This window comes from Alexandromys fortis, unplaced genomic scaffold (assembly GCF_014885135.2).
Source record: "Alexandromys fortis isolate MF-2015 unplaced genomic scaffold, M_Fortis_MF-2015_v1.1 scaffold_17, whole genome shotgun sequence".
NCBI classification, from domain to species: domain Eukaryota; kingdom Metazoa; phylum Chordata; class Mammalia; order Rodentia; family Cricetidae; genus Alexandromys; species Alexandromys fortis.
In genome coordinates, this window is record NW_026067896.1 from 4,324,946 (window position 1) to 4,352,372 (window position 27,427).

The 27,427-nt window shown below is 44.9% G+C and overlaps 1 protein-coding gene across 5 annotated transcripts in view; it reads left to right on the forward strand.

The window, feature by feature from the left end:
• The first annotated feature begins 21,045 nt into the window (after positions 1-21,045).
• Fzd6 (frizzled class receptor 6) overlaps positions 21,046-27,427 on the forward strand; it is a 30,889-nt gene continuing 24,507 nt past the window's right edge. Inside the window, exons 1-2 of one of the 5 annotated variants that reach the window (XM_050163042.1) lie at positions 21,046-21,476; positions 22,003-22,346. In XM_050163042.1, coding sequence (XP_050018999.1) covers positions 22,170-22,346 — 177 coding nt within the window. In that variant the 5' untranslated portion in view covers positions 21,046-21,476; positions 22,003-22,169. The remainder of the gene's footprint in view (positions 21,477-22,002; positions 22,347-27,427) is intronic. The other 4 variants (XM_050163033.1, XM_050163024.1, XM_050163050.1 and 1 more) reach the window with 4 other exon arrangements.

The window sequence follows — 27,427 nt, forward strand, 5'->3', positions numbered from 1 at the left end:
TGAAACAGAGGGTGAGGTAGAGTTGAAAGGACTCAGGTTAAAGGCAGGACAAGGGAACTGGCATATATAAAACATGAAGCTGCCAGTACAGGGCAGGCATGCAGCGAGTGTTTGTGCTTGCCCTTTGATAGCAGATAGAGGCTCAGAAGGCTGGCATTCTTCTGGGGAGAGGGACAGGCTCTACAGACCTCCCACTTAGAACAGACTAGAAGGCAGGCCTGGATAGAAAAGGGCACGGGGGTCACACTGCAATTTTCTCTCACATTTAATCACAGGGAATATAAAACGCAGTTCCTAAGTACATTAATATGCTTTATTTTTCAAAGATTTGTTTCAGTTTTAATTATGTGTGTGGGGTGTATGTGCACTGAGTGCAGGTATCCATGGAGACCAGAAGAGGGCATCAGGTCCCTGGAGGAGGCATTACAGGCAGCTCTGAGCTGCCCAAGTTGTGTGCTGGGAATCAGATTCGAATCCTCTGCAAGAACAGTATGTGCTCTTAACCACAGAATCATCTCTTATAACATGGCTTAGCTGAAGCTGTGGCATATACTACAGAATCTATACAGTGAGTATTCAGAACCTTTCTAAGGTATTTTTAGATGCTGTAACTTACAGAATGCTATTCTGTTCCACATACTTTATTTTCTGCTTCTCTAATGGCGACTACGTGAGACCTTTACAACTTTACATTCTTTACAGCAATACTCAGAAAGGTTCTGTAGAATAAGCAAACTTAAATTCTTTCATTTGAACAAACTATGACTTATCCAAGATAGTCCATCTCTTCTCTGGCTACAGAGGAAGGGCTAGATGGGTCTGTCTGATGGGTCTGTCTGTCTGTCTACCTAGGAGACAGCCCCGGGTTAGTTGTCAGTGTCTCGGGATGAAAGCTGCCGGGGAAGACGGTATCCAGGTCACAAGGAAGGAGCAAAGCCTGCGTGAGAACACGGGTCACACTTTATTTTACACCTGTGAGGGCTCACGGAACCGTCCCTGGAGATAAATCTGGAGCCAGAGAAGCCCCTGGACAGGCTGAGGGCAGTAGGCACAGGAAATGCAGAGGGCAGAGGACTATGGCTCACCTGCCTGGAGAGAAGAAAGGAAGAATCCACTGAGGAGGTCAACCAGCTGATGTGGGCTGGTTGCCGTCCCTGAGGTGTGAGGATCTGAGAGAAACAGCTGGCAACCAGCTGAGCCCAGAGCACGACAGTTGGTGATTTTTGGGTCAGGTCTCTTTTTGCTCTTAGCACCGAAGAATAAAGGGCTAGCCTCACACAGACAGTGACTCACAGTCACAAGGCTTTCTCACCCCCTCCAAGGATATAGATATGGGCATTATATAAAGAGAGGAAAAAATCCACACAGCTTGCAGGGAACCTGGGCCATTTAGCCTGACAGCGCTATTCAGCTTGGCTAATAATACCCCCACCCCCGATTCAGGCACATAGAGGAAGCAGATTAATGCTTTCTTATAAAAGCTATTTGATATAAGCGCATATTCTGTGTGCATAGTATGGTCTAAGAACTTGGGAGAGAGACATATCTATTCAAATTCCAATTCCCCAGTTCCTAGCTGCATAGCAATCTCGTTAGGACACAGCTTCCTTGACCTTGAGATGAGATGACAGAGCCGACACGGATCTGATGGGAGCGTGAGGACCACGTGTTTTGAGTTGATTGCCCAGTATGGAAGTACTTGGGATAGAGTCTGGTTCTTAGCAGGGGCTGGTGACCCCGAGCCACTGTGGGCAAGGTTGCTTCCTCTCTCCCCAAAGTTATAACCTGTGCTAACCTTCAGCACAAGTTGTTTTAGAGATATCTTTCTCTCCCCAATAAACTTCTCCTAAACCAGGAGATAATTATCCTAGTATTTCCTAAAATAATGCTTAAAACTCATCTTTAAATGACCACAGTGCTGGATTCATGTAAAGTACAAGAGCTATTAATTAATACTTCAAAATGTTATCTCTTATAGCTACTGTGTTTTATAACCCTGAAGTCAGGAAACTTCCCTGTACCCATAGTCTGACAAAGGACAGAGTACTTAGAATTGAGACTTCCTCAAATCATCTTGACTATATTCTATAACTGAAATGTATTGGGCTCGAGTGAATTTTGTCATAGAAATTGCTTCCTAGTTCATTTCAGGCCTGGGGAGCCCATGGCATACCGCTTTGTGGGGATGGGCTGGGTTTCTCTTCTGGAGTGTTGCCCCTTGGTGCAATGAGATGCCACCCTCCCTCCAACTTGTCTGGTTTCTGGAGCAGCTGTTCTTACACAGCATCCCTACAAACCTGCATCCCAGAGCCTTACAAGACAGGGCAGCATCACACTGTTGGATATGCCAGTCTCCAAAGCCCCACAGAGAAAGGAACAATTTACTCACCACCGGCTGAAGACTGCACAGCTTTAACCCTTAGAAGTATTCAAAATGCTAGATTCTATCACATTGAACCCAACACTATATAAGCACACAAACACTATCCCCTGAGCTATAGCTAGTGCTGGGCACTGTGGGAGCACTCCCCTGAGCTATAGTCAGTGCTGGGCACTGTGGGAGCACTCCCCTGAGCTATAGTCAGTACTGGGCACTGTGGGAGCACTCCCCTGAGCTATAGCCAGTGCTGGGCCCCGTGGGAGCATTCCTCTGAGCCATAGTCAGTGCTGGGCACTGTAGGAACACTCCACCTTCACCATTTCACTTAGCCCTCAAGATTAAGGTGATCTCAAGGACCAATGTGGACTCAACATTTTCAGGATCTTCTCCAGGAAACTTTCCTGATGGTGGTCAGTTCAGTGGTTCCCAACCTCTTTTGAAAACAGAGCGCATTGCTAAGAAGGACATTTCTATTAATATTTTTTAAGAGAAATACCAACTTAAGCAACTGCTCACTGAATTTCAAGTATTGTTTCCTCAGATTTGTTTAAAGTCAAAGCGACTCACGAACAATTTTGTCCATTTGGTAACTCAGAGACCCTTTGAGGCTTTAAATTACGGAATGCCTTTGAGAATTTGGTGTGAGGACGAAATGCGCCCCTCCCGAGGAAGTGGGCCGCTTCCCTTCTGGTTCTGTGACTCATTGTGCCTCCCTAACGGGAAACAATGTCAGCTCATGTTCCTCTCTCTCATGCATTTGCTTTTTTTTGGCTTCTCCTTGTTCTAATTTTTCTTTGTATTTAAGTTTTATTTGGAGTTTTAAATTATTATTTGAGTTATTCTTTATCTTCTTGTGAGTGGTATTATATTATTTGTGGAGTTGAATAAAACAAATCAAGCCTGACGTGGAAAACATAGGTCATGTGTCCCCCATGTTATCAGGGGATTATCTTTGGTACCAAAGAACCATCTTTAAAAATCAATACTATAAATATAAAATTATAGCTTGTGGGCATCAAAAGAGAGGTAAGGGGGGATCTTCAAACAGAGGAGGACACCCTTGTAGATAGAATATAAATGCCTTCGCTGAATTTCTTTAGGGATTTATCTCTCTAGATTGCAAGCTAGATCCATGTCTATCAAAAGCAGTAATAAAATCACCCATAGACTTGCAAGAAATAAAGGCATGCCCTGTGCTTGACCCCACTCTTGGGAAATTTAATTTACTTAACCAAGTTTGAAGGACTACCCCTTCCTTAGGAAGTAGAATTTGGGGTTGTGTCTGTTGGTACTTATGGGAAGCTGAGGACTATAGGTTCAGGTATGAGCTAAGGCTGGCCTATAGTGAAACCCAGGAAGAGGAGGAGGAGAAATAAGAAAAGCCATAAATACTTGAAGGAGGTCAGTTTGTAAAGAAAAGCATCTCATTTTGGTTTGCGGTTCTGGACCTTGTTGAGACCAGGCTCTGTTCTTCTCTGATACTTCATTTTGTGCAAAGCAGTGGTTTGTAAATTTCCTCTTCTGTGCAGGGCTTCCACTCTACCTCTGTCCCCTGTAACCCAAGGCTAATGATAATAGAGCCACAGTACTGGTGGGGGAAGGACCTGTCCCTGCTGGCCTCTCTGAAGCTGTTCATCATCCCGGCAGGGATGTTCTGGGACATCTGAGTGCTCCATCTGGTCTCTGGAAATCTGTCCAAGAAGGTCACCCTGAATCTCAACCTCTCCCAATGACCTTCGAGGCCCACCCCAATGGATAAGGAAAGGCTCGGGGCCCTTTGGTGCTCTTCCACGCTAGTATTAGGCTTGAGGGAGTGTGTGCTGGTTTGGGTTCTGCCTAGCAGAAAAGCTGGGTCTATTCTGTGACCTGACCAGGTAGGTCTGAGGAAGTGTTATGAGGCTTATCACTTCCTGGATAGTTAGTAGAGAACAGGGGGCTTCTCTCCATTGGGGTTCCTTCAGTATGTCTGTGTAAATGGTTACTGCTCATTCGTTCCTAGATGCCCAGACCCAAATAACCACACAAAAACTATATTAACTACAACACTCTTTGGTCTCTTAGCTCAGGCTTCTTATTAACTAACTCTTACATCTTAAATTAACCTATTTCTATTATTTGTATCACCACAAGGCTGTGGCCTACTGGTAAGGTTCAGGGGCATCTTTCTCTTTTGGCAGCTACATGGCATCTCCCTGACTCCGCCTACTCTTTCTCTATATCTGTTTGGATTTCCTGCCTGGCTTGACTATGCTAAGCCATTTGTCGAAACAACTTTATTCATTATCCAATAAAAGCAACACGTATATAGAAGGACAGCCCACATCATGTCTGAGGTTTCTATTTCCTTTCTCGAGGATCTGGTGATAAATCTGAGTACAGCAATCTGCCTGAAGACCTGTAGCATCCGTGCCCTGCCTTCCTTCTTCCTGCCCCTCCTTTTTCCAAACTTAGTCCAAAGCCTGTTTATCTCACCAGGGCAAGAACTTGCTTTGCACGGGAAATTTAGATTTGTGGTGTCAGCTTTGACATTTGGGTTCTTTTAAAGGCATAACCGAGCCTGCTGGGTATTTTATGCCATACATGTATTCTCCTTTTCTACTCTGCTAACAGCACATGGATCCTATGTCAGCTGTGTGTCACGAGTTCCTGGATATCCTGATGTTCTATGACTTGACTACAATCTGGCAAGTAAAGTGAAGTCAGGATTTCTGGAGTGGCGGCCTGTGACTGGAACTGTTGGAAAGGACACGCCTTCCCCATACCCCACCCCACCCCCACTCTTTTTTTATTTCCTATTGTCTCAGATGTGAATTTATTGTTATTCAATAAAATCTGACATTGTGGACAGACACAAATGTGTTCATCTATGTTTCTAGCTTGGGGCGTTCATGGCAGACTACAAGGTTTAGGACCCTCATCTGATGGTGGGCTTCTTGCTGGAAGAACCCCTCCAACTCTTCTAGGATTTGTGAGGTCTTACTTTTCATTCATTTCTCTCTCTCTCTCTCTCTCTCTCTCTCTCTCTCTCTCTCTCTCTCTGTGTGTGTGTGTGTGTGTGTGTGTGTGTGTGTGTTCATTGCAGGTATGCCTATGCACCACATGTATGACTGTTACCAGAAGAGGCAGAAAAGTGTGTTAGATCCCCGGGAACTGAAGTCGCAGATGATTGTAGCCACCGTATGGGTGCTGGGAACAAACCTGGGTCCCTCTGGAGGAGCAGTCAGTGCTCTACCTGCAGAGCAGTCTTTCCAGTCTCAAGAGCTTAAGCTTTCAAATGCTCACATATTATTAAATATCTTTCTGCCAAAGCAAGGAAAACCATCTTTTTCTCTGGAATCTGATGAACTTGTCGACAGGGAACTGCACCGCAAACTTTGAGAAGAAGAAGAGCAGAGGGAAAGATGTCAGGACATGCTGAGGAAAGGAAGGCCAGGCAGAGGCTTCCTGCGAGGGCAAGGCATGTCTGGGCAAAGACGCCCCACACACCTCAGCAGTTCACAACTATCAATACATTCTTGAGGAGTTGCTGCAGGTGGCAGAGCCCTGACCTCATCCCCCTCTGATCAGAGCAATGAGCTTCCCTAACCCCACCCCTAATGAAAGCAAATGTGTTCTTCTCACAGATGGAAAGCTACAAGCTTCAAGTGCATGGTGACGGTTTTGTGTTCTCAGGATCCCCACCCCCGACCCAGTACAAGCTGTCTTACCTAAGAGAATCACGGGCGTGAGCTCAGCTAGACGCAGTGAACTCTCCTGAGCCATATGAAGACCAGAGGCACAGATCCTGGCATGCTGAGAAATCTATACACAGTCCAGAAAACGGTGATCTACCAACTCTCTCACATATCAAAGAATCAACTTCAAAGCCACTGCTTTTGAATTTTGATTTAAGACTAAAGAAATTCGTTCATCATTAAGACAGAGCGGGAGAAGTCGTCCACTACAAGGTCACAGATTTGCAAAACCAAGGAAGGAAAGGGGGGAAAAACAAACCATGAAGTGTCGCCATAGACAGCTCTGTTGGGGGAGATCTGTTCAGGTTGGTTGCTCCGAGATCAATAATAGAGCCGATCTCATTTAGGGAGAGCTGAGTCCACATCCAGCTTCAGGACAGACCAAAGAGTTTCCTGGTGGGCTCAAGGGGAAATGGAAGGACACAAGGAACAGGAAGAGGAGCTGAGGGGTTACCCGGCCTTTTCCATCCAGGAAATGTAGAGGGTCAGGATCGTGTTTCCGTTGTCCTGTGGATCTCTTGGGTTTACTACCTAATATTTATCCCTGAGTTTTATTTTTTAATAAATGATAAAAGGAATTGCAAAACAGCTTCTGCTGTTAACTCAACAATTAATCTTGTGAAATTGGATTAGCATGTGTAAGGAACTAGTGTTAGTCCCTGATCAAATTAGCTTGCTATGGGCCACTTATGTCTCCTAATTTTTTAGGTGCCATAAGTGTGTAATTGTTTGTTAATTATAAACAAAACCCAGCATCAATATTCTGTGCTGGGTTGTAATAATTGCCACTGTCCCTTTGGTGTAAACATGATAACTGTTCTGTAAGGTTCCCAATCTCGGGCCTGCTGGTAAGGCTGATGGCCTGAGTTCAATTCCCAGAACCCACACAGGAGAAAAGGAGAGCTGCTTCTTCCAAGGAGCCTTTGACCTCCACGTGTGCACGGGGGCATGCGCCATGTGCCCCCTGCCAAACAATCTTAGTCTTATAAAACCAAGAAATCTACTCAAGCCTTCTACTTTCTTTTCAAAATTTGTGTTCTTATCTGGAGTAAAATTTCTCATCCATAAGGCTGTATACCAGGGATTAAAATGTTACACTTGGCAGTGTTCACATCTGGTTTCCTCTGGCTACACTTGCCATGCAAAAATACCATGTATTTATTGGAAGGATTTTTACACACAAGCCACCATGTGTTGGGAATAAGAAAAAAAAGTGTGTTTGGGCACAGGATTGCTTGTCTCTTCACTCCTATCTGTCTCCAGTCTTCCAACACAGTAGGACCTTTTCTCGAAGCTTTCAACACAGTAGGGCCTTTTCAGGGTCTAAAGAAATGCATGGAGTGTGCTCACTAGTGCAATCCTGTCAGGAGAAAAACTTACACAAGGAAAAGTTGAGAAGGAAGCACGAATGACTCAGGAGAGTCCTTCAGAAAAAACAAAATGCAGCAGGTGTTCGGTGTTGCCCCTCGCATTGTTACCACAGGACTTTCGTTTGCTTGAATCAACCGTAAGGAGTTTTGAACTCCACATCGCAATGGCCTCATCACTAGTCAACCTAGCGGGAAGTCTATGAGAGTGTTTCCCTGGTAGTCAGCCAACCCTGGTTTGCTGATGGTTGGGCTTAGGCCGAAGAGTTCTATGAATGTCTACCTAGTCCGGTTCTTACCAAGCCCTCTGCCATCTGAGCTGCGTTCCTAGCCCACGGCAAGTTTAGTGTTTGCGTCTACTCACAGTGCCAGGTCACTTTGAGGTCTCTGTCTAACCTAGTGAGGCACGTGAAATCTCCCGGCAAGCCCCAGTTCTAGCCCTGAAACCTGATCAGTTTCTGTTGTTGAACTCAGTTTCAGGCACTCAAGACTTACCTACATGAGCCAGACCTATCTGCTGCAATTTCCAAATTCAGTCCAGACCAAGAAATGTGTCTGCAAGTGTTGTTTAAAAAGCAGTTCTAGGGGTTAAGAGCATCCGCTGCTCTTTCAGAAGACCCAGGTTCAATTCCTAGTACCCACACGGTGACTCACCAACATCTATAATTCCAGTTCTGGGGGATCTGATGCCTTCTCCTGTCTCCTACTGGCACCAGCACCCAGGTGTTACACATACATACATGCAGGTGAACACCTATACACGCAACTTTAAACAAAAAAGAGTAAGCCTCGAACCAGCTACCCTGAAGAAGGCAGTGATGAGGTCAAGGAGCAGGGAGGAGGAGTGGAACGGAAGAGAACAACTTTCTCCTTATCAATAGCATAACATGTACACATCTTCAGATTGTTCCAAGATCAGAGGATGCTGTGCCTGTGTAATGGCTCTGAATCTACAGAACAACATGCAAACAGGGAGAATCAGGACCGTTTAGTAAGAGAGAGAAAGAGCTAATAAAAGTATCGGTGCTCTGCTCTGTCTTTACACGAAGGATCATGCCTAAATTATCTGGAGAATTTGGTCTTTGAAAGACCGGTGTTATTACTAATATAAAAAATACTGTCATCAACATAAATTATACTGCTGTTGTGACCACACGGCATGCCAGCAGAGGTCCAAAGTGCATAAAAGCTTCGTGGAGCTGACAGAATCTGAGGCAGAACCGAGGGAGGGATTTAAAAGCCCTTAGTAAATGGGAAAGTGACAATGAATACCAGTCATTATTACTAGCTGAACCAAGGAAGGTGTGTTCAGATCGACACTTAAGTTCATGTTGAAAAAAAATCACCAACCAGTTTCCAATTCAGTGCCAAGGCAGTATTTATTGGTGCCATCTGCTGGAAGTTCCTGAAAAACTGATGAAGCCGGGATGAAACGCATGACAAGAAGAAGGATACACTATACTGCATTCATTCTCTGAACACTTAAGTTCACGTGGGCAATGTTCCTGGGATGCGTTTACCAGATTCGATTCTGCCGTGTACACATTTGGGGCTTCGTGAACTACAGTGTTTGCTCGCTCACTCATTCATTCATTCGCTCATTCACTCATTCATTCAAAGAGGATCTTGAGTTGTATGTCAGCCCTGTGTCAAAAAGCAGGCATGTGAGGAGGTGTGACCAGCTAACCAGCCTGTCGGGGCTTGCGCGCCGGTAGATCTCCTAAATGTAGTTAGTACACTGGAATAAACAAAAACTCCAGAGGGGAACTAAGGTGAGATACTTCTTAAACTCAGAGGGTGATGACCTTCTCCAAAAAGTACTGAAATCTACCACTTTTGCAGACAGGGGAAGAGAGAATTGCTAAGAAAAGATCCAATTCAGGGAACGCAGCCACCAGCAAGTAGAGGCAGGACTCGAGAAAAGCAAGCTCTCTTCAGTCCTGTGAAATGTCTCTGTCTCACACAGCCCTGACGAATTGCTGGGCCAGACTCAAATCAGGGTAGTCTTCTGTCTCTTCAACGGACCATAAATTTCAACATAAAATGTGAATTCCCCGAAAACAAATTTAACGATCCTAAAGCCTAGACCTGCTGTCCCCGCTGAAGAATCAGATCGGGCCAGTGAGATGAACTGTCTCAGCGCCTAGAAGATCCACCCCAGTGGGTTCATTAATCCCGCAACAGCGCAATCCTGCATGTTATGCGACTGAGATTTGTGGATCCAGTCTATGGAATGTTGCTGTGGATGTACAGGTGTGTGAAAGTTACCAGTGGTTCTCAGACTTTAAGTGTGCTTCCAAATCGCCTGAAGGGCTTCTTAAAATATAGGTTGCCGCGTCCCATTCCAGCTTTCTCATTCCGAAGGTGCAGGGGAGGGGCTGAGAACATGGAGTAGAAGAAGTTCCCAACTGTGGCAGCTGAGGACGGTACCTGAGTGCTCCTGATTTAAATCGACAGCATAAACTTAAAGGCAATAAAGGCGACTTACAAGCCTCTTAAGGTGATTTGTCCTGACCTTAAAGACACAGGGCTATTGAGATGGCCCAGTGGGCAAAGGCATGCCACCAAGTCGGACATCTTGAGTTCAATCCTGGTACCTGTATAGTGTTTCAAATAGAGGATTCACCAGGAAGAATAGCTACAGTGCTTCTGGAAGGGCTAGGAGACACACACACACACACACACACACACACACACACACACAACCAGGACAGTGAGATATTCAGGATTAGTAACTGGGAATCTGCTGGCTCTCTAAGGCTAGAGAACAAAGCGATGCCTCAGGCCCATCGGGCATTCATCTCTGCTACTCTTTGTTCCTGCCACCCACTGCCCACCAGCAGCTGTGTCTCTGTCACCCTTCAATCACCAAAGGACACTTAGTCCGTAGTTGTCTCCAGTTGCCAGAGAAAGAGCAGGGCTCCTCTTACCTCCTGACGTGCTCCGATGTCACCTGGAAGTTTATCTACAGGAAATGGTCTCTGGGTCTAGAATTCTTCGCAGCAGAACATTCTGCAGTGATGCAAATGTCTTTAAAACTGTGTGAGGTGGTTCAGTAGCCGCCAGTCACACGGGGGTGGTGCCGTGTTTGAAATGAACCTGGCGTGACGTGACGGAGGGACTGATCTTTTTCTAAGTTAGTGTAGCTGGAACAGCTGGGCGTGGCTGGTGGGTACCAGGCTGGACTACACAGATCCAGCACATCCAGCACCTGTGATATGCCCCAGATGTAGATGGCTGGATTTGACTAAGGCGAGTGACCGGTGGACAAGAGTCACTCAGGAAGCTACCCTCGTCTGTCACTCACTACCCGTGCAATCAGGGACATGATTCTCTATTTCTGGAAGCCATCAATTAAAATAGAATGATGTAATTGTGCATGCTGTTGCTTTCTTGCAATCCCAGGTCCTGATAGGCTGTCATGGCAGGGGTGAGGGGGTTAAGCTGGAGACCAGGTTACAGAGTGAATTCTAGTTCCTGTCACATGGTGGGTACCCAAGGTAAAACAAACAGAAAGTCGAGCCCGTCTCATAGGCTTACAGAGCCATTGTCAGACCTAAATGGAAAGATGAAGCCACTCAACAATGCCTGGCTCAGGTGGATGCCCAGTAAATGTTCATTACCGTCATCACTGTTGGATCCGGGTGGGGTGCGCAAAGATGGGGACAGACACCCAAAGCCTAATAAACCAGGAGCAAACTTTATTCCAGAAACCAGAAAAACAGGAAAAAAATAAAAAAAATAAAAAATCTCCATGGGACACAAAAAGTTTATCAACTAGCTGAGCCCACTACCAGAGATGGATTTTGTTAGGCTGTGGCAGGGGTCGGTTTCTGAACCCACTTTTTTTTTATAGTAGGAGCACCAAGTATTAGGTCTGAACAAAGGAATTTTTACACTCTCTAGGTAAAACTCAGGTACAGATTGCCTAACTTTACAATCTCCATCAACAGAGTTTTTCAGTTAAACTGGAGTTTGTACTTAATCTATTGCCTTCCTTGGTACTTCCAGATGGTGTTTACTGACGCCCTGTGCTCTCCTTTGATGCTGCCAGTTTCACATAGCAAGGATAATGCATAACCCAGAGGACATAGATCTATTTCCTAACATTTGGCTCAGCTCATATCTGTAGGCTAGCTCTCAGTGTGCAGAGAGATGCTTTGGCCTTGTAAATAGAGCTATGGGTTGTAAAGCAAAATAACCCGTTGTTAATAGTTAATCCTTTTTTTGTTTGTTTTTGCTTTTGTGGTGGTTGTTGTTTTTGAGACAAGGTTTCTCTGTAGCTTTGGTGCCTGTCCTGGAACTAGCTCTTGTAGACCAGGCTGGCCTCGAACTCACAGAGATCCGCCTGCCTCTGCCTCCTGAGTAATGGGATAAAGGCGTGCACCACCACCGCCTGATTTTTTGACAATCTAGTCTCATTCTCCTAGGCTTACAACTTTATATTTATTTCTACATTTCTATTTCTGGAATCTACATTTTTATATTCTTATTCTTGGACCCTTCAGTCATCAAAATAATTATTTCCAGAACTTTGGTCTCAGGGGGGGAGGAGTGGTATTGCAGAAAGCTGGTCAAATCTGTCTCCAAGTGCTTCTTTCGCTTTTAAATCTGTGATGTACTGATATCTGTTTGTTTTTCCTTTTTATATTATTCTTTGTCTCTTTGGCTAGCAGTCAACTTAAGTCTCTTTTATTCTTATAATATGTATTATAGCTTTACTATTCATTAACATAGTGTTATGGCCATAATGTTATAGAAAGTTCACCTCATTATCATACGCCGTGGAAAGTTCAGGGTGACGTCATATGTTCGTTGAACCTGGTACAGGAACAGAAGTTCTCTTACTGCTTGTTCTTTGGCTCCCAGCACTGTTTTGGGTTTTTTGATGACACTATTATGACATGCTAAGAGGTTTCAGTCAAAACACATTGCATTGTATGTTTACGTTTATGTCTTCCTTACCAAGCTGCTGATAAGAGATGCCAGAAGTTTTGCAGATGTGTTTGTAGTGCGGCTCTAATATAGTATAGAGACTTAACTTCTTAGGAAACATAACGTTTGTGCCAAACCTAGCCATCTCTCCCACAGTCTCCTCTGCACTCACAGACTGTGCTCTGGAGACTTATCTCTCACACAAACAATATGGACGAGGCCTCCATGTTGGCAGTTGCTTAAAGAAGAATCTCCCAGAGGAAATCTTAGAAATTTCACAAGACAGATCCATGCTTGTAACTGTGTTCAAGGCGAGCCTGACCACGGTTCACGCTGTTAGTGAGACACACCTAGGAATGAGAGGGTTCTCACACCAGGGAAAGAAAACTGTGTTTTCATTGCTCAACTATATTATTAAATGTGTAACATTTTTTTTGTAGATAACCTGTGAGGGTAAATATAAAAGGAATGTTGGGCTCTGATTCATCCAACAATAGCAAGATTCGCCTGCGCTCAGCTCCACCGGCTGCTGTGAATATGTGTTGACATGACCAGAGGCACACGGTCCTTTACCGGAGCCAGACAAGGTCATATGTTTTTCCCATGGAAACTTAGCCAACACTGATGGGAGCTCTTCTATTCAGCTTAAACCAAAAACAAAAATCCCAGGACCAACAGCTTCATTCATTTTGTTTGTGAGGTGATCTTTAGTGCAATCATTTGCCAAAACTCCCTTTTTCCTGATAGTGTTTCTTTGTGTAATAGTCTTGGATGTCCTGGAACTCACTTTGGAAACCAGGCTGGCCTCAAACTCACAGAGATCTGCTTGCCTCTGCCTTCTAAGTGTTAAGACTGAAAGTAGTTCAATTGCCTGATGGTGGTGCACGCCTTTAATCCCAGCACCTGGGAGGCAGAAGCAGGCAGATCTCCGTGAGTTTGAGGCCAGGCTGGTCCACAAGAGCTAGTTCCCCACCACACCTGGCTGGGACTCCATTTTTTTTTCAAAGACACCCCAGTGCATTTAGAAGGCAGAAGTGAATAATTGAATAATTTTCTCTGATCATTTTTTCTTTTTCTTTTCAAACAATTTTAAAATTTTTAGATTTTAATTTACCTTATTTTATGTGCATGAGTGTTTTGTTTGCATATAAATCTATGCACCATGTTCTTTCCTGCTGCTTGTGGAGGTTGTAGGAGGGCATCGGATACCCTAGAATTACAGATGGTTGTGACCCTGGCAACTGAACCCAGGTTCTCTGGAAGGGGCCTTAACAGCCGAGCCATCATCTCTCCAGTCCCAGCTTTCTCGGATCTTCTTTTCTACCTCTGAACACTATTCAAGCAAGCAGAAGGAAATCAGCTGCCTAAATCATGGTACCTAGGTGTCTTCTCAGTCACGGCTCCTGTGAGTCCTGTGCTCTGCAAGACCACACGAGATTCTGGCGTAGCATGCAGACAGAGGAGAGGATTTCCCCCAAACTCAACTTTCCAATAGTCATACTAGATCACCAAAGTCAGAGGGACTTGGCACATTCTTGGAGAGCTTATATTAATGAACAATGCATAAGCTCGGAGTCTCTGTTTCCGTGGACTTTCCACAGGACACCCACATTCCACTTCTGATGGAGGGATACTGGAACATCAGGGAGAACACAAACCACAACCTGTTACGATGTAAGGTGAGCTGAGGACACCGACTTTGCCTCTTTCCTTGCACGTTGTGGTAAAGACTCCAAGAGCAGCAGCAGCTTGGCCTAAGCTCCTTGCTGAGTCTTATCAAAAGGCAAGCTGTACTTAATGAAAGTGCAGCCCATAAAGCCCAGTTTCCACCTGGTGGAAAGTCGGGAACTCTCTAAATGGCAGGCATTGTGAAAGGGCTTACGTACCTTCTCCAATATAATTTTCACACCAAAGCTATGAATGATTATAGCCTTTATTTTGTAGGTTTTTATAAATTGAGACTCAAATAGGAATCAGCAAATGGCTGAGCCAGGATTCCATCCCAGATATGCTAAACCACAAGGGCCACTTATACAAAGTGTGACACTACACAGGATAGACCACCGTGACCAAAACAACTTGTAGGAGAAAATGCTAACTGGGCTTATATTTTCAGAGGTTTAGAGTCCATGATGGTGAATCAAAGTCACGGCGGCAGGAACAGCTGACAGTTCACATAATGATCTGATATTCGGAGGCAGGGAGAGACTAGCAATGGCATGAGTCTTTCCAAACCTCAAAGCCACCTCCCCCATCCAGTGACACACTTTCTAATCCTTCCTGAACAGTTCCACCATGGGGGACAAGCTGGGGACCAAACCTTCAAACAGGGGGGCCGTTATCATTCAAGCCACCACATGGCTCCTTACCAAATGCAAGGAATCAAGTAGAAAGAATGCTTCTTTCCCAGAGGAGTCAGCTCCCCAACATGAGAGTTTCCATCCTCCCCAGAAATGGAATGTATGCAAATCAAGTTCAGAAAAACACGAGACGGGCTTTTGTGAAATGCTTTCGCAGGGAACCAGATACCGGGCAAATTGATCAAGGCAGCCCTAATAGTCGTGCATAAGACCAAGGTAATTTGGGTTTTCTCCCTGAAATACAGCTTCTCCAGAGCTCATGGTAGTTAGAGAATGTCTCAGATTCCTATTTTTCTTGCTGAATATAGCTGCCAACACTTCAGCTATAGTTAAACCAGTCCAACCAGGAGAAAAGCCAAGAAATGTGTCCTTCAATATTTTCTGCCCAGTCCAACAGCGTATAGCTATGTGCTGTAAGATTTCTTGAGTGAGAATTTCATTTGACAAGCTGGGTGAAACATGATCAAGACATATGCTTCTTTAGAAATGTCTCCGCCTGTCTAGTTTTCCTATGCAATTAGGAAATACCACTCATTCTTCTGCCTGTGTGTGTGTGTGTGTGTGTGTGTGTGTGTGTGTGTGTGTAGTCACATCTTAGCACCTAGACACAGTGCCTTTCCATATATAATACACTAGGGCTCCGTAATTATTGGCTGAAGGCAGAGCCATGAGAACCCCCTCCACCACTCCACCCCAGCCATGATGCGGGGGGGGGGGGGCTGATGATTCCTCCAGGGACCACTTCCTTTTGCTTTCACCCACGATCTGCTGTTTTAGGACACCCCTATATGAACTCCTTCTCCCTATACTTTATAAAGGCCCCAATAGGGACCTCCTAACTCCCCCTTTTCCTTTAAATTAACCATGGAACACCCCAAAAAGCAAGAAGCTAGTCTTATTTTTGGAGTTTTAGGAATTATTTTCTTTCTTAAGATTCATTTATTTTTTATGCGCATGGGCGTTCTGCATGCATGTGCACCACCAACAGAAAATAAACTAAAATAATGATATTTATCAGCTGTAACTTTGAAATAAAATCTCTCCCGTTTATTTGCATTTGTTGTCTGTATCTAAAACTCATTGTTGAGACTAATGTCAAGGGTTTTCTGGAGTTTTACAGTCTCGGGTCTTACATTTAAGTCTCATTCATTTCAAGTTCATTTTTATATCTGGTTCAGATAAAGAAGGGTCCAATATATGCAGGGTCTTGTGTGGTACCATACAAATTTTTTGGTTTCTGTAAAAAAAAAAAAAGCCCACTCGATTTTGATATGGATAGCATTAAATCTAGATCACTTTGGCTGGCATAAACATTTTAACAGTATTAATTCTTATAATCTAAGGATTTCTTCCATCTATTTTTAAGGACAGTTTTTAAAACCACACAGAGTCAGTAGTAGCCCATGAAATGCAATCAGGTATAAAATTAGGTTTTCACATCAAAGGAACACAGTTAATATATAAATCACTAAGCTTGTGGCAAGAAGCCCTAGATATTAGAGACTAGCTGGAGGAAAAAATACTACTTCTACTATTTGACTTAATGTGACTGCTTTGATAAATAAAAATAAAAATATAGATATTAAATATTAAAGATGCCCAGATGGCAGGTGGTGAGCCACTGGAAACAAAACCCAGCAAGTAAACGCATAGAAACCAAAAGTGAGTCAAAGCAGCAACAGGGCTGAGCCCGTTTAGCTTCAGCATTATATAAATCTCTTTATTTGCAAATGGCAATACCAGAGCTCCAGAGAGGCAATCCCATGCATCAGACTGTCATTAAAATATGTGGCTCTGTCCCACCGTGTCATGTTACTAGTGCCCCGAAAGTTTACTTTTCCAGTCACACCGGAGGCAGATGTGAAGGCATATCATGTCTATATAGATATTTAGATTAAATGGCCAGCTATACAGATTAAACCAAGGTGAACCGCCGTGCTGCAAACACTGCCTCACTTAGATTGTAGAGCAGAAAGCCACAGGCAATACATTTCATGTGGAAGTTCATTTTAAAGCAAACTATTCTCTAGGTCATGTTCACAGACACCCTTAAGTCAATGCAAAACTCACAAATCTCACTTGCAGGGACCTGAGTCGTGGAAAGAGCTTTCAAGGCTTAAGAGAGGATGGAGTTGGGAGAGAATTTCAGAAGGGAAGGGAAACTTGCAAGTGCTATGCTTTCCAGCCATGACTGCCTGGCCACACGATCCAAAGCGACAGGGACAAGTGACCACAGACAGAAACCATGAGCCAAAATAAGTTTTTCCCCTCACAAGGTGCTTATCTCGAGTACCGCCGCACCATAGAAGGTGAACAGACACAATGCTGGGCGCTGTTTTTCTTACGAAAACCTGCTCTCAGGAGAAACTACTTTACTGGAACCTAAACTACTGGGAGCCCACGCCAACTGGAGGAGGTCAAGCATTCAACCTCACTGCTTCTAGCCACCTGGTCTTTCAAAGGAGATTGAAAACTTAAGACTGTTCCTGTGAATTCCCAGCTGAGAGTCTCCAGATCACAAAGGCTAGAAGGAATCCGAGGTCCCTGCAACAGCTCCCCCGCCCCCTGCACATAGGACACCATGTTAAAAAGGCCCCATCGTTTCCCCACTAGGGCCAAGTGGATCATGTTCAGCTTTTAGCAAAAATCAGGAGGCATACTACAAAGCCAGTCAGAGACAAAAGAAACCCCAGAACAAATTTCAGACACAGCAGTGAGAGTGAAATTCTTAGACTAGCAACTTAAAATAGCTACAGTAAATACACTAAGGGCTGTACCCAAAACTAGGAAATACACAAAAATGAGTGGGAAAATATAAGAAAAAGAAATTTTAAGGAAGAATGAATTAAAAATTCCTGGATATTAAAAAACACTGTAGGTCCTAGAGTTGGCTCAACAGTTAAGGGCACTTACTGCTCTTGCAGAGGACCTAGGTTCAGTTCCCAGCATCCACATGATGACGCATAACTGCCTGTAACTCCAGTTGCAGGGGATCAGACACCCTCTTCTTGCCCTTGTGGGTACCAGGCATGCTCAAGGTACATGCACATACATGCGGGCAAAACAAAATAAAAATAAATGGATCTTTTTAAAGGGAACCACTGTAATCAAAATAAAGAATTCCTATGATAGGTTCATCAATACTAGTAGATTGGAGATTTTTGAAGAGAGATGCTCTGAGCTCAAGATAAATCAATAAGAACTTGTAAACTCCCAAACAGAAAAGCAATGAAACACAATATCCAACACTGGCTAGGCTAAAAACTATCATTGATGGGAGTAGCAGAAGGACAAAAATTAAAAAAAAAAAAAAAACAGAAAAAATTATTTAAAGCCACATGACTGAGAATTTCCAAGATCAATGCTAGGCAGCAATGATGTCAGGCTTAATCTTTTGTCATAATATATATATGCATATATATAAACATATATATGTTTCTATTCTTGTTTAAGGTATAGTATAGTACCTATGTAGCTCATTTACCAATGCAATGTAAATTTCTAGTCCTTGAAAGTTATTATTACAAACTATTTAGGATAATGAAGTACAGGTTAGTAGTTAGTCATCTATAACAATCAAACTTGTAGTCATGTTAGGTATGTTTTCAAGGCTAAATAGAGATATAGTTTAGATATCTAGGTAGTCTTCAAACACTTCTGAGACCTACAGAATACGACATTTAAAATACTTTAATAACCTAAGATTTTTCATGGCAGTGAGACATGTCTGCTCTTGGCAGCCATCAATCTACTTCAAAAAAGAATGTTGGGTATCAAAGAACCTCCATATGGAGTTTTGTTGTGGGATATTTGTATACTGTGTAAAATGTGATGGTGTGATTTGAACAGCCAATAGCTAGGCAGGAGGTATAGGCAGGACTTCCCAGCAGAGAGAACTCTGGGAGGAAGAAGGCTGAGTTGCCAGCCAGACATGGAGGAAGCAGCGTGGGCAGTATGGAGAGATGTGGTAATGACCCATGGGACAGAAAGTAGATTAAAATAAATGGGTTAATTCAAGTTAAAATAGCTAGTAGGAGAAGCCTAAACTAAGGCTGAGCTTTCATAATTACTAATAAGCCTCCATATCATTATTTTTGAGCTGGTGGTCCAAAGAAAAATCTGACTACAGAGTTTGTTTTCATTTGTGACAAAGTTAGCCACTGGGCAAAGAAACTCTCCTTGTCTGGACTGTTGACAGAATGCTGTCCAAATTGGATGAGCAGAACACAAAGGAAGACAACTGCTGAAGGCAGAATATTCTTCAAAATTCCTGCTACAGATGGGATGGGGGGGGGAAGTTCACCAGAGAAGAACAGATCAGAGAAGCAGTGCAGACAGACAAGTGGGCTGGAAGATTTTACATGCTAAGAGGGAAAACCATCTACCTTGCAAAACTGGCTTCAAATTAAAAGGGAAAGTCTGCTTCAGTTTTCAGTGACCACATCCCCAGCTTTAGACGAGAGAAACATGAAGAAACCAAGAAAGAAAAGACAAGCACAACCATCGCTGTCAGAAAAAGAAATCTGTGTATTATATATAGATGGTGATACGTAGGCGGAGGGGCTGAGCACTGTCAGGGGTCACACAGTTGGCAGGTCCCAGAGCTAAGCTTTGAAGCCAGCAACCCTGAACTTTCAAGCTTGTGTTCTTAATCTTTTGCCACTGAAGTAAGCTTTTTATATTGAAAGACACGGATGATACAGATAATTGCCTGAATGTTCCACATCCACCCTCTAATGTCCCCAAATCATTTTAGTTCATCACTACTCTCTATATAATTAAATGCAATTAAGGATAAAAATAGACTGCACTTCTGTTAAAAAAAAAAAACAAACCTCATGGCGTTTCCCCTCTAAATCACGTGGTATATGTTTATGGATTTCAAGTATATCACATTAAAATGCCACTACCTGGTTCAGGTATTCTAGCCTGACCATAGATATGTTCACAAAGCTTGTAAGAGTAAGGGAGCTACAGAAAAAAATTTTTCTTCTGTAGTTTGATCAGGGGCTCACGATATATCCCAGCGTGACCTTCAGGTTGCTCTGTAACCTAGGCTGGCATGGAATTTGAGATCCTTCAGTCTCCGGCTTCTGAGTTCCGGAATTCCAGGCCCATGACACTTCACCCAACTGAGAAATATTCCTTCTATACAGAAACTTAGAAATTTTGTGAGCAATATTCCTCCCATGTAGAAGGCTAATTCTCCATATTGGAACGTCCTACATAGAAAACCATTCTGCAGTACATAAACTGTCTGAGTTTGAATGATATTAAGAGTAATTGAGATAATATTAAATTTTCTTTAACACTACCTCGGCATTTACACTTGTTCTATGCTTTTGATTTTGTTTCTGTTTTGTTTTGTTTCAAAGCAGGGTTTCTTTGTATAGCCTGGCTGTCCAGGAACTCGGAGCTCGGCCCACCTCTGCCATCCGGAGTGCTGGGCTTAGAGGAGAGCGCCACCATGCCCTGCTTGTCCTAAACTTTGGATAAAGCTGGAACAGAATTCTCCTCTACAAATTCATCTCCATTTTAATGTTTTGCAGATCTCAACTCTCTTCTGGATATTCAGTGGTGCTGTTTATCCCAGGTAATGACATGTGTCATTTTTCTACAGCACAGTGGATTCGGCTAACAGCGGTCTCAGGTTAGTTTACAGGCTGGAAATGGAGTGTCCCATAGTAGGCATGCTTTTGCTAGTAGGCACGGAGCCTTGGGTTCTCTCCCCATTAGGAACAACAACAAAGTCACTTCGCATTTGTCAAAACGTTTCAGCAAGTTCGTTTGTGCTTTATACCAGAGTAAAAAAAAGTACCCATCGTTGTTCCCACTTATGCTGTTTCTATAGCGAGGGCTCTAAGCACTCTCACGCCCCTTTTAGGTAATTTAACTTCTTCACGGTGGCAGGGCTGGTGTACAAACCACTAAAGCTCAATCTGTGGGGCTTTTCAGGCAGGAAAGCTGCAGAACCAGCAGGAGTTGGAGTTCCACCCGCACCTGCCGTCGAGGGGGTGGCCAGAGCGCCCGAGTTAATGGACGTTTTTTTAGGCAAGTCCCCGGAAAGCTACACGCGGGCCAACTCCGAAGTCACCACGGAGCAGATCCACGCTCGGGAAGTGGGTTCCGGATTGAGGGGGGCGGGCTGTCGGTGAGTCCTAGGCTGGGTCCGCCGGGCAGCTCGACGTGGGCCTGGCAGGCGGAGGGCTCGCCCGCTCGGCGGCGGCGGGGGTGAGAGGGGCGGGGCGGGCGGGGCGGGGCGCAGGGCCGGTCCCACAGCCGCCCGCCGCTGCCGCGAGCCCCAACCTGCCCGGTCGACCTGGCGGCGCACGCAGTCTCGCGGGATCGCCCAGCTCTCGCTCCCCCCGAGGCCCCGGAGGCGGTGGAGGCCCGGACGCTGCCCCCCACCCCGCCGTACCCCACCCCAGCGCACCCCTTCCCGGCCGGGCGAGCCGGCGAACACGGACCGAGAGCCGCCCGAGGTGAGGCGACCCGGCCGACCCGACGGGGCGGGCGCCGCAGGTGCGTCTGACTCCGGGGTCCCCACAGGCCCCGGGACGCCGCGGCTCGGCTGCAGGCCGGGGACAGGTGCCCAGGCGCGGGGCACCGGGAGTTCAGGGGAGCCCCCCCCCCACACCGGTGCCAGGAGCTGCGGATGGAAGGTTTGCGCTGGGTAGGACGCGGGTCGGAGAGGGCACGGGTGAGCGCACCGAAGGGAAGAGGGAGATTAACACCATTGTAGACTCACCAGGCTGGCCCGCTCTTCCCTGGGGACCTCGGTCAACCCGGCCAGACAGAGCGGCCTTTTGGGAAAACAGGAAAAGCATATCCGCAGAAGACTGCCGTGGGAGCGAGTGCTAAAGTTAAAGAACTCTGGGTCTCAGGGAATCCCACTGGGACTGCTTTCCCCCCAATAGCGAGATTACCAAGATTACTGAGGGACCCTGGGCTGCACGCCTCCACACCTCCCTTCCAGCCCTTTCCTCACCTCCAACCTGCTCACCCCACGTTGGCCCAGCGTTTCTTCCCAAACCTTCCATCAGCCGCTCTCCAGAGTGGAAGCTTCTTTAGCAAAATGATACATTCCACGCCGAGGCAGATGGAAACGCATCTCTAGGGTGGAACTTTACAGCATTTCCCCCCATCTCAGTTACCTAGAATGAAGTTGGATGTGACTTGATCGACAGATGTGGCTGATAACACACTTTGGGTTTGTTTTTTTACAGCGGCTGACCCAGGACTCATTTTTTCAGGAAACAGCTTCCCGCAAAAGGGTGAAAATAATGGAATGAGGCGTTTGAACGTTTTTTCATCTCTGAATGAGAATCTTCTGATGATGAGAGGGGTTTGAGGTTAACCCTAGCCATGCGGTAAAATCGGAAGTCTGAAGAAAATGGAAATGACCCCATTTCTGTTGCTGGGCCTTTTCCTACCCTTGGTAAGAGGACACAGCCTCTTCACCTGCGAGCCCATCACGGTCCCCAGATGTATGAAAATGGCTTACAACATGACCTTCTTCCCCAACCTGATGGGTCACTACGACCAGGGGGCTGCTGCTGTGGAGATGGAGGTCAGTCATATAAATTAGTTTATACGTAGTTTTTTTAATTATCACTTTTTAATCTTTAAATATAGTGGTTTTGTTCTGTTTTACCAATCATGTTTTTAAAATTACTTTTGAAAATTTAGTTCCACCACCCTCCCCGCCATGTTTCATGCACATTAATTTGTTTAGAAGAAGGGTTAGTTCATAATGAATGGTGATTGCAGATGACCGAAACATTTCGCTTTCCTGAGTTTTGGATGGTTGCTTCTCTGAAATGGTGAATTCTGAATTCTTTCAATGGTTGAGCTAAAGTTAAAGAAACGTGCATGTTATTTTTTAAAATAATTATCATTTGGTTTAGTTTTTCCAAAGCCAATAGATTACTGGAACGTTTCGGCATTAAGGACAATGTTTACCAGAAAAGTGACTTTTTCTCAGGCATGACATTTAAGTATGTGTTCTTTCTGTAAGTTACTTGTGAGAAGAAACCCCGCTTGTGGGGTGAAGAGCGGGGTGACACTAAAGATTGCCCCAGGTGCCTCGGTTACCTACCTGTTTCTGGTTTAGAGATAGGCTAATGTCTGAGGGAGGTGTGGGAAGAAAGAGCTACCTGTAGAGACAGGAACCTGCCCTGCCACACAGATCTGGTAGGTTGATAAGTTTCGTGAAGGAAAGAAGAGACAAGTGTGTTGTTTTGTAATCTTTCTCTAGAAAAGCTGAAAGCAGTAAAGCTTTTCCTAAAGTCAAGCTGTCTCCAAGAGACGAAACCCCTAGAAACAGAATCTGGCTAGAACTTTTAAAACTGGCTCGGTTTGATCTTGCAGCTTTGACGGTCTTCCATTGTCTCCTTGAATAGCTGTCTGACCACCTCATTCTGGACTCCCGGTCTGGGCAGGACAGTGTTGGATACTAAGATGCAACTTTAAGAGAGTCACAAGTTACAATGTTGTAGTTTCAGTAGTTTCCCAAACCAATGCAAAGTCTCCTTCCCTTTATCAGATGAGGGGCACTGAGGATTGAACACAGCCTCTCCAAGGCAGCCGGGTCTCCCACTCAGCCACATCCTCCACTCCCTTAAGGTGTTCTTTTGAACTCTCAACAAAGGATCCTGGGAGACTTCCATTGATCAATCAGGACCCTAAGTATGTGTGGGAACACCAGCAGGCGCTAATTACTGCGTTCCTTCTTGCTTTCTCCCATGATGCTACGTTATAGCTCATTTTCCAGGGAGTGTTCTTCAAGTACCTGTTTTAATCTGGCTTCCTCTCTGGGTAGTAGCTACGTGCATTTTAAGTCTGAATGCTGGCAGTGACCTTGTAAATTCCTAACATTTACCCCCAGTTCCTTCACGAGGATGGCAGCGGGAGGTCAGAAGGACGCACTCGGCTGTGGGAAAGGCTTTCTTAAAAACAGTAACTGGTTTCTGCCACATGTAGGTTTTTTTTTTTTTTTTTAAGACAAGTGTTTGTTTTATATCTTAAAAAGTTGTTTTTTTTTACTTACCTAGTTTCTTCCCCAGGTAGTTTTTTTGTCTGGACCCCTCTAGAAGGGTTTTCCTCTTATTTGTGTGCTGACGTTTCCAGTGTCTTCCTGTGTCTTCACGCACCGCACGCTCCTGGTTTGGCACTGTCCAGGTGTCGTGTTACACGTCCAGTGAATTAGCTGTAAGATACGGACTGAAGAATTTCGTGGCTGTCATGGCAGCCACCTGTTCCTTTGCTCTTCTCTTGTCTTCTTACAAAGACTTTTTCTTTTGAGACAGGATCTTGCTTAGCTGCCCAGTCTGGTCTTGAACAATCTCTGGAGGCCAGCTAGGCCTCAAACTTAAAACCTTCCTCCCCCTTCTTCCCCAGAGCAGGGGTGAGAAGTCTGCCAGTTGGAAAGGATGTCTTTTCTTTTTTAATGAACAGGGTCTTCTAGTGTTTTCCAGACTGGCCTAGAACTGGCTATCTAACCCGGGCTGGTTTTGAGCTCGTGATCCTCCTACCTCCATGTCCTGAATGCTGGAATTATAGGCACTCCCCGCCATGCCTGCCTCAAATGTACTCTCTTAGCTACCAAGAATTCCATGGGAGCCAAGATCTATCCCATTTCTCTCATTTAAAAATGTATTATTATTATATGTGTGTATCTGTACAGTGTTGTGTGTGCGTGTGTGTGTACAGATGTGCCATGCACAGTGCCAGTGTGGATGTCAGAAAATGTGTGTGGAGATGGGCTTTCTCTTTCCACTGAGTTCTGGGGATCTGACTCAGGTTGTCAGGCGAGTGCCTTCCCCCACGGCGCCATCTAGTCAACTCTTCTCTCCTTTGATGACTCCCTTTCCGTTTTCTGCTAGCTAGTCTCTTGTACTGAGTTTAGGTAATTATGGGACATTGTTAATCTGTGATGAGATAAGATAGAACACTGGCTCTCAAAGTTTAGTTCATAGACAGCTGCTTCTGAGCACCTTAGAAACCCAGATCTCTGAAGACCGCATGGCTGTTTAACAGGCTCGTCCAGTGTTATGATTTGTTAAAGTTTAAGACCCACTAGTTAAACCTTTCCCATGAAGGGCCACATATATGGGGTTTTGTAGACCGGCAGGCTCTGGCACAGCTATCCACCTTTGCAATTTGAGCAGGAAAGCTGCTATGGACAGTCTGTGAACAAGTAAGTATGGCTGTGTTTGGTAAAACTTCCGTGTGTCCGCAAAAGTGGGCAGTAGGCAGGCCTGCGAGCTGTACCTTGCTAGCCCTTGCTTTACAAACAGAATATCATGGGATAAATAAACATTATTATGCATTCTTAATAGTATGTTACCCAGGCTGTTTCTTATTTACTTTCCACATGAATTATTTATTTGTGTGTGGTAGGGCACAGAGAGGTCAGACAGAGGAATATGTGGGTGCCTTTCTCCGTTGCTTTATGCTGTATTGTCTTGAGATGTGATCTCTCACTGAACTGGAATCTCACTGCTTGGGCTAGGCTATCTGGCCAGCAAGTCTTTGGGACTTACCTGTCTCTGCCCGTGTTGCTGGGGTCACAGGCATGCACAGCCATGCTCAGCTTCTTATGTGGGTGCTGGGAACCCGACATTAGATTTCCATACTTGCAGCTCTTACTGTTTGTGTGAAAGAGAAAGGCCCCCCCTAGGCTTTCACAACGTGTGACTACTTTGTCCCCAGTTGGTGAAACTATTTGGGAAGGATTAGGAGGGACAGCCTCACTTGGAGGAGGCGTGTCACTGTGGGTGGGCTTTGAGGGTTCAGAAAACTGACACCTTTCTCAGTCTCTCTCTCTCTCTCTCTCTCTCTCTCTCTCTCTCTCTATCTCTATCTCTATCTCTCTCTCTCCTCCTGTTTGTGGATCAACATGTGAGCTCAGTTACTGCTCCAGCACTATGCCTGCCTGCCACCATGCTCCCACCGTGATGGTCATGGACTCTAACCCTTTGAAACCATACGCCCCAAACTCTTTCTTCTGTAAGTTGTCTTGGTCATGGTGTTTTTATCACAGCAATAAAAAAATATCTAAGACACCCCTTAGGCCGTCCCGCCAGACTCCAAGTGTGAGTTTAAATGTTTTAATTATCATTTTGAACTGTGTGTATGTGCATATGCTTGTGTGAAAGCACTGAATGTGAGTGCAGGTGCCTGCAGAGACCAGAAGAAGGCACAGATCCCCGGAGCTGGAATAACAGGCAGTGATAAGCTATCGGAAATGGGTCCTCTGCAAGAGCCAGCAAACACTTTACTACTGCGCTATTTCTCCAGCTCCACTCTCCTCTACCGTACGAGTTTTGTTGTTGTTGTTGTTGTTTTTGTTTTGTTTTGTCTTTGATTTTCGAGACAGGGTTTCTCCGTAGCTTTTAGTTCCTGTCCTGGAACTAGCTCTTATAGACCAGGCTGGCCTCGAGCTCACAGAGATCCGCCTGCCTCTGCCTCCCGAGTGCTGGGATTAAAGGCGTGCGCCACCACCGCCCGGCTTGTTGTTGTTTTTGAGACAACTTCTCACTACATGACTTTGTCTGGCTTAGAGCTTGCTATGTAGACCAGGCTAGCCTCTAGCTCATAGAGATCCACCCACCTCTGCCTCTGGAGTGCTGGTATTGAAAGTGTGGACCGCCATACCTCACTCTATATGAATTTCTAGAAAAATTTATCACAGGTCAAAAGGATTTTAAAATAAGAGATTCCCTCTTTTTATTACCTAATCCTAAGGTCTTTTGTGTTACAAAGAGTTAAGTGTGGCTCTGGTTGATAGCTTGGCTTTGTAATAAGAGGATGTTGTGCAAGTGAACTCTCCCTGGTGGGAAAACAAATGGCGGCTGCTTTTCCATTATGTTTCCTTTGTTTTCTGTCTAGAGCATCGTTTCAGAGCTTATGAGGCTGACATCCTGTGAGAGAATGATTTCATTCCCTAGGACTGAGGTTGCTCTAGGGAAAATGGAAACAGGAATATTGTATTATTCTTTGTTGAGGTCCAGGCTGAAGCAGAGTCATGTGTGTGTTTAGACTAGCAAGTGGCCATTTTGCTTTTAAACGGTGTAAAGGAAGTAAGCCATAAAAAAAAAAAAAACAACTTTTCTACCTGCTAGTATGTACTATTAAAGTGTTAATATTCAATTAAAAATAAAAGGAATGGTCAGACACAGAATCTACAGATTCTAAGAAAAAGTGTTTCTGTTGTAGAGTGACTTTTTTAGACACTTGCTTTGTGTGTGTGTGTGTGTGTGTGTGTGCGCGCGCGCGCACGCGCGCGCGCGCGCGCACGGGCGCGCGTGTGTGCGTGCTTGCGTGCGCACTTTTGGAGGAATCCCGGGAACTCCGTCCTGCTATCATTTACCACCTCTCTTCATTCTTACACGCAAGTCTCGAAGGAGAGCAGATGTTTCGTGTGACCCAGCTACATGGTTGTTAGGGTGCACTGTGTAAAATGGCTGTAGCTATCCCACAGGTGCTCCAGGAGCAACGGAGTTGTCTTACTATTTCATTATAGTTTTCAGCAAAGGTTCGTATTCTTAGATTGCCTTTAGCCCACAGCACCTCATTAAGCAAATGCCTTATTTTGTTTACAGAATGCACATTTAGAACTATTTTATTGTTATTAGAAGTATGTTAATA